Source organism: Eretmochelys imbricata, chromosome 12, assembly GCF_965152235.1.
Source record: "Eretmochelys imbricata isolate rEreImb1 chromosome 12, rEreImb1.hap1, whole genome shotgun sequence".
Lineage (NCBI taxonomy): Eukaryota > Metazoa > Chordata > Testudines > Cheloniidae > Eretmochelys > Eretmochelys imbricata.
Genome location: NC_135583.1, coordinates 30,676,771 through 30,691,600, shown reverse-complemented (window position 1 = coordinate 30,691,600; position 14,830 = coordinate 30,676,771). Strand labels below are relative to the sequence as shown.

Genomic DNA, 14,830 nt, shown 5'->3' with positions numbered 1-14,830 from the left:
CTGAGTGGCTCATCACTCAGAAAACAGAACTGAAAATCAGAGGTTTTATTCCTGACTCTTCCATTAACTTGCTGTGTGACATTAGGCAAATCACAACCTACCTGTGCCTTCTCCACACCCATCTGGGGCAAAAAGTGCTTTAAACCCCTCCAGCTGACATGCTTTATATATGCTTAAAGTATTATTTATACATTTAGGTGCACAGCTGGCATGTGAGCGAAAACAAGTCACATTTCAGAATTCTTTCCAGCTGCTGGAATAAGGCATGTATTGATTTGGAATAATTCATGAGTTTAATTACATCCTATTTCTATAAAATATACCTCATATAGTACTTGATTGCAACTTAAAATAGCAGTTCACTAGAACATATATCCCCATCTGTATATACAGATGCAAAACTTGAACTCCTCTCCCTCTCTAAGAGCTCATCCACCACCCTGCTCTTGCAGTAACAATGACTAATGTGCAAGTGCATCATAACCACCAGGGATCTGAGGCCTTAGGGTACGTCTTCACTACCTGCCAGATCAGCGGGTAGTGATAGATCTACTGGGGATCGATTTATTGCGTCTCGTCTAGACATGATAAATCGATCCCTGAATCGACACCTGTACTCCACCTTCGCAGGAGAAGTAAGCGGAGTCAATGAGGGAGCCACCACAGTCAACTTGTCGCCATGATGACGGCCAGGTAAGTCGAACTAAGATACTTCGACTTCAGCTATGTGAATAGCTGAAGGGGTTTGAATAGGGGTTTGAACTAAGATATGCAACTTCAGCTACGCTATTCGCTTAGCTGAAGTCGAATTATCTTAGTTTGACTTACCTGGCCGTCCTCACGGCAGCGAGTTGACCGCAGCGGCTCCCCCGTTGACTCCACTTACTCCTCCTGCCGAGGTGGAGTACAGGCGTCGATTCGGGGAATCGATTTATCGCATCTAGACGACTCGATAAATCGATCCCCGATCGATCACTACTCGCCGATCCGAAAAACTTCCACTGGACTGCACCTTCATTTATAGTGAATCAGATAGGGGGAGCAGATGAAGCATAAATGAGGTAACATCTTTTTAGATTCAGATCTTGGTAAACCACAATAAAGGACAAAGAATGTAAAGAAATGATTGTACAGTGAAAGTGGGGCAGGTGGGGTAGTAGAAAATTAATAAATAGTATGCATGAAAGCTGCAAGGGCTCTGTAATGAGGTGTGCAGCATATTTTAGATGGAAGGGCTATGGGAAAATTGCCTCATTACCTTAAAGTTATTGTCTATTCTTTTAAATGTCTAACATTTGAATTTTTCAGCTAAAGTAATTAATTTTAACATTGCCTAAACATCTCTAAGAAACGCTCTCTTGCCAGATCCTTTAAAATAAATCAATAAATCACCTTACTCATGTTCTGTTTTCATCCATTTAGAATTTATGCTCATTATGCTACTGAAGTAAACTTTAAGTATAATGCAAGCTTTGTATCTATCCTCCATAAAATCTAAGAGAAATTGTTCTTTAGATGCACCTAGGATTAGGTGATTGTTTCTTGGCAGGTTATTCCCATGCTTGTGTTCTTTTTTTGTTTCTCAGTCTTCCCCCTCTCCCCCACTCTCAACATTGCATTACCAAAACATACTCAGTTGATGGACTGTAGCTTCTTGGAGTTTTGTTAGCTTTGATATCTGCATGACATGTACCTTGTTACATTAAACAGTATCTGTATACAGATAGATAATCAGCAGTGATTTACAGGATAAACAATGTAAATAGTCTTTGAACTGCTGATGTTTATTTTATGCAGTCATCAAAGCAAGCAGAAGGTTACACTTCAAGAAAACAGCAAGGCATCTCTCTGGCAGAACAGTGTACACCAGTGTCTCATAACTTTGGATTAGGAAACAACTCTGCATGACCAACTGCCATAAAGTGCCACCAGGGCAAAATTCCCGGTGACAGAACAGTAGAGTCCATACTCTAGTGCTAGAGGGATGGACATTAGAAAAGGAAGCATTTATATTATAATGAATTGAAATATTTTCCTATTCTTTAAATGTAATACTGTAGTGTGATTATTTTAAATCAGGACAAGGTAAATGACTATTTTAATGTCTACTATACTGTAAGCAAACTGAAGAGAGACAAGTTGTGGTGAACTTTCATTTCCAGTGCTTGAAATGTTTCTTTAGTCCCTTGGCACATCTTCAAGGACAAATACAGGGCTCAAACTGCTTCTACTGAAGCCAACAGCAAAACTCTCATTCATTTCAAATGTTGGCAGGAAAGTTTTGTAGTGTCCTCAGCTGGGGGGGCTGCTTCCATACAGCAGGAAGACACACCAACCACGCTGAAATATACAAGTTTTCTGTGAATCTTATTGAACTGAAGTACAAATGCTCCTCTTGATCTCACAGCTAAGACTGATGACAGACAAGAGAGAGGTTTTGTTGAAATTGTAGCCTCCTTTTTGGAGGTTTCCCTCTTTCATTATTCTACAACATCAATACAGGAGCTTTTCCCTTAGAACAGTTTTGATATCTAACTACCTGCACTGATAAGGTCATTTATGCCAGAGGATGTTTTCAGTGGAAAAGCAATGAGATTTACACCAGAGGAGCTCTCTGAAGCCATACAATACAATGTTCTCCACTCCCCATCCCACCAGTAGTTCTAGAAATCTTTCATCACTGGGACATGAAACCTGGATGCTGAGGGCAGAAGGTTGCGACCGTATGCCATTTTAGTTAGCTGGAAAGAACAAAAACTGGTGCAGACACAGGAAAGTGCATAAAAATGGGAATATACAAAACTGTTCCTTTTAAAATAAATGATGATACTAGCATGGATTCTGTAATTCTATTAAAATATCGTAATGCATTTGTTTCAGTGCTAGGTTCTCAAAGACAGTTTGAGTGAGGATGTTTCAGGAAAAATGAACTCAATGCTGCAATAGATTCACTGAGACAACTAGGTGGCCCCATATGTTCCTTTCACCTCAAAATGATTGTAAGCATCTCCCCCCCCCCTTATTCATAATACTCACCAGCCTCTGATGTCAGCCCCCAACGTTTCCACCTCATGGGGATAAAAGCTAAACACACAATTACTGCATTATCACTTGGTAACTAACATGTTACGAAAGGCATTATTACTCTGTTATTTTGCAGCAACAGGTATTACCTGGGGTGAAATACAGTTAATTCAAATCAATATATGTAGCAAGGTATCAAGAGTTACTATACAGCACTAAATTTTCTCATGATGTTCTAGTGCTTCTATCACCTTCTTTTCTTCCTGTGCTCAGCCTAATTAAAGCCCTAAAGGCGGCAATCCTCCTTGAGAGACAATGCTCTTGTGCCCTACATTAGTAAGGGTTTCTGCTGCTACGCAAGATAAAAGTGAAAATTTCTTCAAATTTTCAGAATTTTGGTTATCCTGAGAAGACTTACACCTGACCAGAGATCTTGCTCTTCTGTTTTCCAGTAGGATTCTCTTAAATATCACATTACAGCAGAAACAAAACCCACTAATTAAGGAGGAGCAGTACGCCCTGCAGTCTAAAGAGATTCACAAGGACTTACAGGTATGAAGTGTTTGGGGCCTGGCTCCTCTGTACTGCCTATATTAAAAGGCAGGTCTTTTTCTACAACAGTGCAAGTAGGGAATATGTTTGGCAATTCCCAAAGATGGCAAAGATCAGTAGGGCTCTACCTATCTGGTACTTAGAAGCCAGAGGTCTCTCCTTATAGATAGAACCAGAGATGGGGAGCCAAGTGGCAAATGCTCTTCAGCCCAACGTTTTCTTCTTGTGGAGTTCCACACAGAGTTCTATACTGTCACCCTTTTGTTCAATGTGCATATGAAGACCTTAAGAGAGGTAGTGATGAGATATGGTCTGAAGTGTTTTCAGTGCACTTATGACACCCAGCTGTATATCACCATCTTGTCCTGGATGAAATGTGCAGTTGAGTGTCTAGGCAAGATCAGGGCGTGGAAAACAGTGAGTTAGACGAAATTTAGTTCAGGTAAAACTAAAATGTTTCAGGTGGCTTAGAGGAAGCAGCCTGAGGATTTGGCTAAGATTATATCCCACTCTGCTCCCGATTAAGGGTGTTCATCCATCTTTTGTCAGCAAAGGTCAGAAACTACATTTGTGATTTGTGGGCACTGCTGGTTAGTTTCCAGCTGCCTTCAGCAACTATAACCTAAAATGCTTTCTTTCCTTTTTGGAATCTGGTCAGGAGGTTGCAAGCTTTCCCCACAGATGCAGATTTGCTACTGTGGTCCATGTCTTTGGTAATCTTCTAGATCAATGGTCCACAGACTCGCGGGGGTTCACAGACTATACCTAAGAGGTCTGCGAAAGATTGTCATTGGCATAGAAAAGTGGTTTTCACCCTGGGGTCCACAGACTACATCTAAGATTTACAAAGGGGTCCACACCTCCATTCAAATTTTTTTAGGGGTCCACAAATGAAAAAAGGTTGTAAACCGCGGCTCTAGATGCATTCTACATGGTACAGTACTGTAAATCCATTTGGATGCTGAAGCCAGTGCAGGCCCTTTCATTAAAAGGAATGTCTCAACAGGAGCTTGTGCCACCTGACCTGGAATTCCCTTGGTAGATAAGAAAGGGACCTGCTAGAAGGCATTCTCCATGTAAGTCCCTCACACCACATGGTCCAAAATAGCCCAAGTTTGGTGACTTTCTGGGCATACTACAAAGCAAGTTTTTTTGAGCAAGCATTTGGAGTGCTTGGAAGTGGTCCAGAGCTTTTGTGGGGTCCTGGGAGGTGGGGAGATTTTGTTTTGCAATATTTCCCTTCCTGAGTGTGGGAGGGGTTTGAAATTATTTTGTTGTTATTGCTATGGTTGGTATTTTTAATTGCTGCAGGGCAGCTAGAGCCTGGGATAGGTGTCTAATGTTCTGAACAAAACACATAATTTCCAAACATTGTGCCCCAGTCCATTCTTTTAAACAATAATTTCACTTATAATTTCATGCCTCTTACAGATGCTACTTTTGTAACTATGGTAAACTGCAAAATTAGCTTTCACTAGAGAGTTAAGCACATACATGATTTACTAATGTGCTGGATCTTAAGAGAACATGTTTTAGAATTTACCTTGGACGATAATCTGGAGTCATCTATGGTGTACAGCCATACTTCATAAAAGGTCAGGCAAATGCGAACTCACTTACTAAATGCTTATTGCAGACTAATCAAAATGGGGAAAAGCAACTTAATGAAACCAAATCAGAGGCTTGATCATTAGTTTCCAACAAAGACAAACATATAGCTCAGCAAGTAACTAATTAATTGGGATTCTGATCTGAAAATTTACAGTTTACACTGGAGTGCCGTCTTGCCACACAATCAACCCTTTGCTACTACAATATTTTAAGCATGCAGCAGCAGCACATTACCTGCTCTCTTAAATACTCCATGACATAGGCAAATAACTGCAAAATGCTTGGAGGAACTAATTCATCATTCGGCTCTGCTTAGTTAGTGATTAATAATTCCAACTAAACTTCCATTTTACAAACCGTGGGTTTTGTTAGAGTCTCTTTTGGCTAAACCTCTGGGTATAAATCATAAAACGTTGCTAATCCGAACCACTTGAGAACAGGCTTTTAACTCGGATTTATGGATGGGGATTTGCAATAAAGAATTAATCTTCATGAGTCAGCATCAACAGATATTACAGCAGTAAAAATATACTCCTACAGTCAGTGACCTAGAAACTGATTGCACTCACATCTGTATAATCTAGTGTAACTCCACTGAAGAGAGCGAAGATTTACAGATTTACAACAGTATAACTGAGATCAGAATTCAGCCCACTCTTCAACAGTTTGTTTTATTCATTTAAGCAGCCTGTATTAAGAATGCATGTTTAGACCCACATCAAAAGGGCATTCTGTCTTTTCACTGACTTCAGTGGCATTTGGATCAGGCCCTAAAACTGAGGGCTCAAAACAAATGGAAAGGATTCCACCCTAGCTAGACAGTGAACGCAGTGATCCCAATCCTGCTCTCACTGAAGACAATGGAAAACCATTCATTGATGTCAATGGGAGCAGAGTCAAGGCAAGTATGTCAGTCTAATATCCTGCAAGTCATTTAGCAACCAACTAGAAATCACTGTATGAATTCAACCATACAATGGAGTTGTATGGAAAATACCTGCTGTAATGCACTTCACTTCCTATATCGCTAGGTTGAATTTGGAGAGAGGACGGAGGTGCACACACAATCTATTCATTTGTAGATTCATATCTGCTGAATGAAGGAAGATATAAAGACAAAGGCAGCTATCAAGTAGGCAAAATGATTAAAAGTGGTACTGCAGTGGGAGATGGGAGTGTTCAGCATATCTGAAAAATCAGGCCACTTATGTATAATATATAGTGAATATAGATTTAAATAGCTGACTTGAGGGACCTAGGTTTGAAAAGTTTGGCCTCTGTTAAGAAGGAATGCACAGAGCTATGGTAGCTGAGGCTGCATTGAGTGCTTGGAACAAGATTAAAACCCCTTCACACTTCAGATGTCACCAACTGAATTTACTTTCCAACTTGGAGAGGAGAAGCCCTTGTGGCACCTTAGAGACTAACAAAGATGAAGTGGGTTTTAGCCTATGAAAACTGATGCCCAAATAAATTTGTTAGTCTCTAAGGTGTCACAAGGACTCCTTGTTGTTTTTGCTGACACAGACTAACATGGCGACTAGTCTTAAACTTGGAGACAGTTACTGGTCAGTGAACAAGTGAATTTTCCATGAGACTTGGGAGATTACTAAGTTTTTCCAGAGAAAACTATTCAGATCATTCACTTTTAAATTTTTGGATCAACGAGTCCTACCTCCCCCCCCCACACTTATCAAGCCAGTGACCACTAACTAAGGGTTTCACTCACACATATACAGTATCACCACAGACACAGGCCACATGTCTAATGGTTACAATTAAACAGCAGGAGGAGTAATTCTCCTTACTGGTCACAACCTTCTCCATGTATGCTAGGAAAAGCCAAGCACTATGTCAATATCTACCATGAACTACCAGTCCCCTGCCCAACCAGCCTCAAGGTCTCCTCAATTCCACCTCTGGGGAGGCAAATCGGGGCAGTGTGCTCTCCTGATGCCCAGCCCACATGCATCCTCTTTCTCTCTCTAGGCTTCATCCTTATTGCCACCACCCCTAACTCCACTGCATTTCTTTGACTTGCTCCCTATTCCGATAGCAGGCTGCTCATATCAATAGAAAGCCCACCACCTTAAGTTTATTTCTCCCATCCTGCATGTGTATGCACCCCTGAGGCTCGTTTTACCCACAGGAGTCCTCAGGTGTTAACTTTCATTAGACTAGGGCTTCTCTCTGGAGAACAGCAGGAGAGCTGCCAGATAAAGGAAGTATTTCCATAGTGGAGCTACAGGTATTGCTTAACCAGTAACTCTGCCTGCAAGTCAACCTTCTCCTTAGCCCCCATTGCTGTTAGAGGCTTGCCACAAGGCAGGAGGGGACAAGGATAGGTATTTTTTCCACGCCATATGAAGAACCTACAGTAAAATGAACACGTGTCCATACAAATGGTGACTAGTACTGTGCCCTCTATGCTGTGCGCGCGTGTGTGTTCACACAGATCCGAAACCCTGCGCACATGGCGAAACACCGCACACACAAAAATTTGCACAGAAGCACAACAATTTGCACAGAAGAAATGTTTGGTGCACACTGCCTGTCAAAACTTAGAGGGAACACTGGTGACTAGTGCATAAATATACATTTTAAAATCATGACTGAGTTGAATTGAGCTTCTGAATTCAGCCTGTGAGTTCTGCATCAAGGTTACCAGTACTGATGAGAAATGAGAAGCAATCAAAATAAGTTCATGATGCATTCCAGGAAGGGCCAGATTCATGAAGTTCAGAGACCAAAAAACAAAACAAAACAAAAACCCAAACCTTTCCCATAGTCCAAGATTGAGGAATCTAGGGCACTAGCTCTGGCCCATCTCCAGGTCCATCATATTGATTTTGTTCTGGAAAACTGACCTGGGCATATTTCCTAATGTTTAGAATGACGAGTAATTCTATATAATCAATTAGAAACCCAAACATCTCAGGATCATTATATTCCTGCAGATGCCAGCCAGTAACACATTTTGTAAATTGCCTCCTAGATCATGCAAACTGAGCAGGATTGATAAATGAGCTAGATTTTGCAAGGCTGCAGTCTTGAACAGATGGATTTACATATTCCACAAACTAATGTCAGAGACATAGTTTACATACTGCCAAATGTTATATGAAATGTTACCAAACAAATGAAAGAATATTGCTTAAAGTCGCCCAGTAAATTCCCATCATGTTGACTAGAAGATCATCCTGCCAATTATAACCTTTTTTTACACTGTTTTCTCTTGGTCCAAAATTGCTTAGGCTCCTAATTGTCGGTGTTAAGTGCCTCCTTATTTTAAAGCCTATATATCACAAATAAATCTACAACGAAACAGTAGCATGCTCAGTTCCATCACTTACATCCTCATGTCACTTAAGAGATTTTAAAATATTGTGCAATGCCATTTAATAAAAAACAAATCAGATTCTGCATATATCTATCAGCGTTTTATACTGGTGCTCATCAATGTTGTATCTGATCACCTTAACTAGAAAATCAATAGCAAAGTAGAGTCTCTGGCACTTCTCCCGTCATAGGGTCAGAACTGAGAGAGATAGGTCTCTCCTTGGGGAGGGGTTGGGAGAAGCTTAGGAATAAAAGAGGTGTTTGAAATACTTATGGCTTATGGCAGAGAGGTTCTCTCCAAGAGGGAGGCTTTGCCTTGTTTCCCAAAGACTCTAGATTTGTCTGAGCTCCTCAGAAAGATTGTTCCATAGCTGGATCCTCTTGGCAGAAAATGCTTTGTCCCCAGATCTCACATGCTTCGTCCTGGGCCTTGTGAGCTGCACTGTCACAAAGAAGTGCTGCTGTCATGGGAGTTCATAGACTGAAATTGGGTTTTGATATAACTGGGGCTTGATCCATTAATTGCTTTGAAAATCAGGCTGTACACTGGCATAAGAAGTGGACTGGAAGCTGGTGGAGAAACTTGAAGCCTGATGTGCTCATGGCAGCCTGAGCCAGGCAGAAAGCAGGCACTGCATTCTTTACCACCTGGAGCCTGTGCGTCATCTTCGCATTCAGCTTCACATACAATGAATTACAGTAACCCAGCCCAGACATGACAAATGCATGGAACACTGTGGCCAGGTCTGCATCCAGGAGGAAAGGACAAAGTTTCCTAGTGAGCAGCAGGTGGAAAAAGACTTTTAAGGAACTGATGCTATCTGGTCATCCCAACATAATGAAGGGAAACTTTGATGAATGGGGGCTGTGCACTGTCACTGGAAGGTGGACACCATGTCCTGTCCAGTTCTTTGAATTGTTTCCCCTTTCAAACAGTATCACTTTGGTCTGACCTGGGTTCAGCTTGAGCCAGCCGCTCTTCATCCAAGAACCAATTTCCTGTAGGCATTCTGATGGTTTGGTAATGGCAGTGGTTGCATCAGTTGAGAATGAGATATGTAGCTGAATGTTATCAGCATACCGGCAGCAGCTAAGCCCATGTGTAGGAGTATAGGCCCACATTAGGCATGAGTGAACTATGGTTTTAAATTGAGTTTGGATGGTAGTATGAGTAACAGGCCCAAGGAATGTAATCAAAAGGAATAAAATCATGACAAGGTTGTTTGTGTTAAACTTGTAGTGATCATTGAAATATCAGAGTTATTTAAGATTTGGGTTGAGGTTATCAAATTTTTTAAAAACTGGGTATCGGATGCAGTAAATTACTGGTTTGTTTAGTTTATTATAAAGAAATGCTTGGCCCAGTAGTTAGGGAGAAATATGGCAAAATGAGATAAGAAAACCTTGAAGAAAGAGCCTCAGTCATTAATCTTGTCTGCACTGGAACAGAGGATAGGGTTCAGCCCTAAGCTTTCATCTGGCTCTAGCAAAAGTCCCATAACCAGCTATGACTTAACTTGGTTTTTATACACGATTACAAACAAGGTTTTTTCTGGGGGTTCTTTGTGAGAGCTTTCCTTTGCCCATCAGGAGTCACGTCATGGTGGGAAGGTGTCTCTTGAGTCTGATCCGGTTGTAAGTATTTTGGCCAATGCTTGTAACTGTTGTTGCAAGGGTACAGAACAGAGATGTGTGCATATGCTTATATTTGTGTTTTGGATGTAACAAACATCAAGTGGCCTTTGAACTAATAAAGGAATACTCGTGGGGAAACTTAGTTGTGGTAAACCCAAATGAACTTATTATGAAAATTATTATTTCCAACACCCTGGCATCTCACTATCTCTGCTAGTGGTCTGAAATAGACATTTGAAGAGAAGCTGGGACAGATGAGGCCCTTCAAGAAGGGGAGCATTTACCCATCACCACTCTGTGAGTTCTGCTGGAGAGGAACAATTGGAGCCATTGTAGTGCTGGGCCAGGTACTCCTGCTAAGTCACATAGGTGTGTTAGCACTACCTTGTGGCCCACTGAGTCAAAGGCTGCAGAGAGATCCAGCAGTGTGAACATGAGGATCTTACCAGTGACCATAGCCTGCGGAGGGAGTCTTTTAGTGCTGCTAGAGCAGTCTCTGTGCTGTGCCCTGTCTGAACTCTGATTATGAGGCATCCAGAATTTTGGCTGATATCACACATTGACGGAGCTTGGTGGTTACTACTTTCACCGTGGATGCCAGGTAATACCAGCACAATCACAGCCAACCTATGTACCTTTTCAATAGCAACTGTACAACTAGAATTCACATTCAACAGAGCTGGGGGAAGCAATCATTTTAGCTGTGTGTCAAACTTGGTACATTTCACAGACAAATTCAGGGCAAAATTAAACCTTGAGGTGGTATTGTAATACAAATGAATAATAAAAAATGTCTGTTCAGACTGCTAAGAAGACCAGAGTTATTTTTCTAACAACATTTTAGGGACAGCAGAGTTTTCAGAAAACAGTGGCTTGGTTAAGTAGGGGTGTGTAACTATCCTATTATCAGCAGGCTAGATTGATTTCAATCCTTTAAACAGAGTTGAACAAGCAATCGAAAAATGTGTCCCGGAATATTCATTCAAATCAGAAGATAATTCTGATCTGCCCAGATCAGCAACACTTGTGTATTCACTTTCTGCAAACATTTGAGTTGTTCGACTGATCTAGCACAAATATAGGCATGAAATGAGTCTCGTTGTAAAGTATTAGGCTATTCACTGAAGGCAGATTCTGAGTTGTATTCAACTAACATCTGCAATTCATGCTGCATTGGCTAGTTAGACAATTCATCCAATCAGGTAATAGGAAGAATACCATGCGACTATTCATCACTTCATACATTAGGAGTATTTGCACAAACTAGGAACAGATCCTCTGCAAACCAACAATTATTCATTGTAGAAATGTGTGCATAACTCTTGATAACAAAGAAATGTGACACTGTCAGGGTTTTGGCAAACAATTCATACACAGAAGTAAAAGCAAAATGTGTTGAATAAATTAATTACTGTAAATAGTTTACTAAGTCTGATTTCATATTTCAAAATAACTATTTTCCTACCTCTTCCAGGGCCCATAATGAATCAACCAGAGGCTTGATCTTCTTCTCATTGTACAGGGTTATGAGTTTGTCCATTATACCCTTAATTAGGCCACTTCGGCCCTGTTTGAAAAGTAGATTTAGCAGAGAAAATCCAGCAATGACTTTATTCTCTTCATACAGCTTGATAGGGTTCACTTTCTCAACCTGCCACCACTGGAAAGGAACAAATGACATGAAGGTTACAAGAACAAACTAACATATAGACAATAGGGTTCACAATGCTACAATGTATGCAAACAGGTTACATCTCGCATGGGAGAACAAACAAACATAGAATAAAGGTTCTCTGCAAACAGGACACAGCACTTGATCAAAAGCCCACTAACTTCAAGGATTTTAAGAAAAAACAAAGCAAAAATACAGAGGCACTGTTTTGCTGACAGCTCAAGGGCTAGGGTGAAGGAGAGAGGATTCATGAAATAAAAGTGTGAACAATAGCAGCAGAAAGACACAGTATGAGAAAATAGCTGCACAGAAAACTGAACTGTCCGATGTAGAGTAATGGGCATAAAATACACTTGTTTGGTTTTCGTGCCCAAATTCCAAAGATTTCCAGAGCTGTCTTAGCCACAAGGTTTGCACAGAGAAATGGGGTAGACAGACATGTAGCCTGTGAAGGTCAAATGCAGGGTTTTGGTGCAAACGCAGACAGCTGGGAGGATGGATAATCCTGTGACTAAGGGGCAGGATTTAGGAGTCTTGAATTCTATTTGTGGCTCTGCCACAGTCTTCCTTTGTTACCTTAGGGAAGCCATGTAACCCCTCTGTAAAACCCCTTAGCCCTACTCCCTCCCTATAACACATCCCACCAAACATACTATGTAAACCTTACTGCTGCTCTTGCCTCTCTGTCTAGCTCCTGCTGAAGTCTTGTACATTGAAACTTTTGGGAGTTGTGTATTATCTCTAATGACATTTTTTTGTCTACTGTAGCCCCAGGGCAATCTTGTAAGTGAGATCTCACATCTTAGCGAGTTTTATTCTAGTGGGCAAAGTTTTAATTAAAAAAATTCTTATGGTTTTTGGTAACCTAATTTTCACAGGGTTAATTAGATTAGTGTAAAAAAGCAGTTTACATTTTTATGAACAATTCAATGCCCTACTTAATATTTTGATTAAATATTCCCTTTGATTGCCTTTTCAGTTTCCAGAGGTGGCATTATTCCCTCCAGTACCCATTACAAAGCAGCTATTATTGACTCATTCTGGTTTAAGACTTTGTAACATTGACCTGGACATGTTGATCAAGGCTTTTGTTTTAGCCTATAACTTCCATACAGTTAGTTATCACGCTAGCTCCAGGGAACCTGGTTTCAAGACAATTGCAATGTGCAGCACACTTAGATTAAAACCTTGGTATCTGTTTATGGAACAGTATAGCCCTTCCTAGTGGATTGCATTAGTATCCTAGAACAAGTTTCATTCTCTGGGCTTCTCTTGGTTTCAGATGGAGAACCAGTAGCTCGAGGAACCAATGTAACTGTTGCTTTCTTCCAAAACCTACAGTAGCTGCTCTAGATGGGACCAGTGGGAGCCAATTTCAATTTCTACCAGGGCTGTCTACTCTACCAATTGAAAAACATGTGGTGACCCGTCTCCTTGACTTATTCACATGTGCAGCGCGAAACTTGCCTAGTCTTAGGCTCAAAAACAAACCAAGGCAGCAACAGAGACAACAGAATAACTTAATGGACATGTTGGTCTTGCATTTCCCAATTGTCCCCATTATGTCAAACTAGCAAGACCAGGTTGTTTCAGCACCCACAATATCTTTTTCTGTATGTTCGTATGTAGCTATTTTCTTTGAAGATAATACAGATTTTTAACGGTGACAGGAATTCCTTCAGACTATTTCAGGTCTATGTTTGTATCTAATTACAAGTATCTTTGCACCTTTTAGCCCTTGCCACTATGTGAGATAGAGAGGTAAAGTCTCTGAGTGTCTCTTATTGGGGATTTTGATATATCCTCATTTTAGCTCCATAGAGATATCTGAAGTTAATTTCTTCTGGGAAAAAGAGTTGCTGGTATGAGGTGTTGATGAATTTTTAGCAGACAAATTGTGTGTGGTGGGTCTCTGATTAGTAGCTTGTGTCCTTGTTTCTCATATCTGAAGGAATCACTTTCTGAGCTGGTTGAACTTTTCCTTGCAAACAATTTAATGACAGATTTGGCCTTTTTTATGTTTGTGAATTGTCTGAACAGTTTTGTTCATTACTTGTAATAGGCTAGGGAATAGTTGATTAATACTTCAGCTTTTAGTTTGTTCACATCAGTGAAAAGAGTAAGACAGCACCATAAGAACATTTCAATGGGTGTCTATCCTTCAATCATGGGTTGTGATTGCAGCTTGTGTAGACACACCCAAGTTAGCATTAATCTAGTTAGTTGGGGCACCAAAACAGTGAAGCCATGGTACCACACGCTTCAGTGTGGACTGAACAAGCCCATCCAGAAACCAGGTAGTTACTCATGCACTGCTGCGGCTTCACTGCTCTGGTGTCTGAGTAAGCTAGATTAAAGCTAGCTTGGGTATGTTTACATGAGCTGTAGTCACATTGCAGTGTAGACATACCCTGTATGGCTCAATTAATTCCTAGGACTCTTCTGTACACCTGGAGATGACAGAACATCAGCTGAGCCCTGTGACCCAAGTAGATCCTTGAATTCACATCACTGTACATCCACATTAGAGAAGGAAAGAACCCCCTGGGAGTACAGTTGAATAGTGGATATAACATGCTATTACCAGCTCAGAAAATAAACTGATGGTTTAGTTTTGTCTAAGATATAAAATGACTTTATACAGATTATTGGCAACTCAAATATTTATTGCATACAGAGCAGACTCCTGTCTAGCTGTCATACCAAAAGAAAACATATCAGTCCAAGCTACATTTACCACTCTTCATTTGCACTAGTGTGATGTTATATACTGGAGTTAGTAAATGATGAAATGGAGACAAATTAGGTTGGTGTTGGTAAAGATGAACTAAGCTGCTAAAAATAATGGGTTTAGGAGATAAATGCTAATAAGTGCGGTATAACAGAACTACAGGAGCACTATACTTACTGATTTTGCAAAGCTAAAGAAGCTTTTTGTTTCCCCAGTAACCATATTAGATGAACCTGAAAAAAAAGAGATCACGTACATATAAACAC

At 40.6% G+C, this 14,830-nt stretch overlaps 1 protein-coding gene across 1 annotated transcript in view; it reads right to left on the bottom strand.

Annotated features, from left to right (window-relative positions):
• The window catches only part of VAT1L (vesicle amine transport 1 like), an 86,641-nt gene that overhangs the window by 31,399 nt on the left and 40,412 nt on the right, over positions 1-14,830 (bottom strand). Inside the window, exons 6-7 of the mRNA XM_077830989.1 lie at positions 14,742-14,797; positions 11,627-11,821 (exon numbers count right to left, since the gene is read on the bottom strand). Of these exons, the coding sequence (XP_077687115.1) occupies positions 11,627-11,821; positions 14,742-14,797 (251 nt within the window). The remainder of the gene's footprint in view (positions 1-11,626; positions 11,822-14,741; positions 14,798-14,830) is intronic.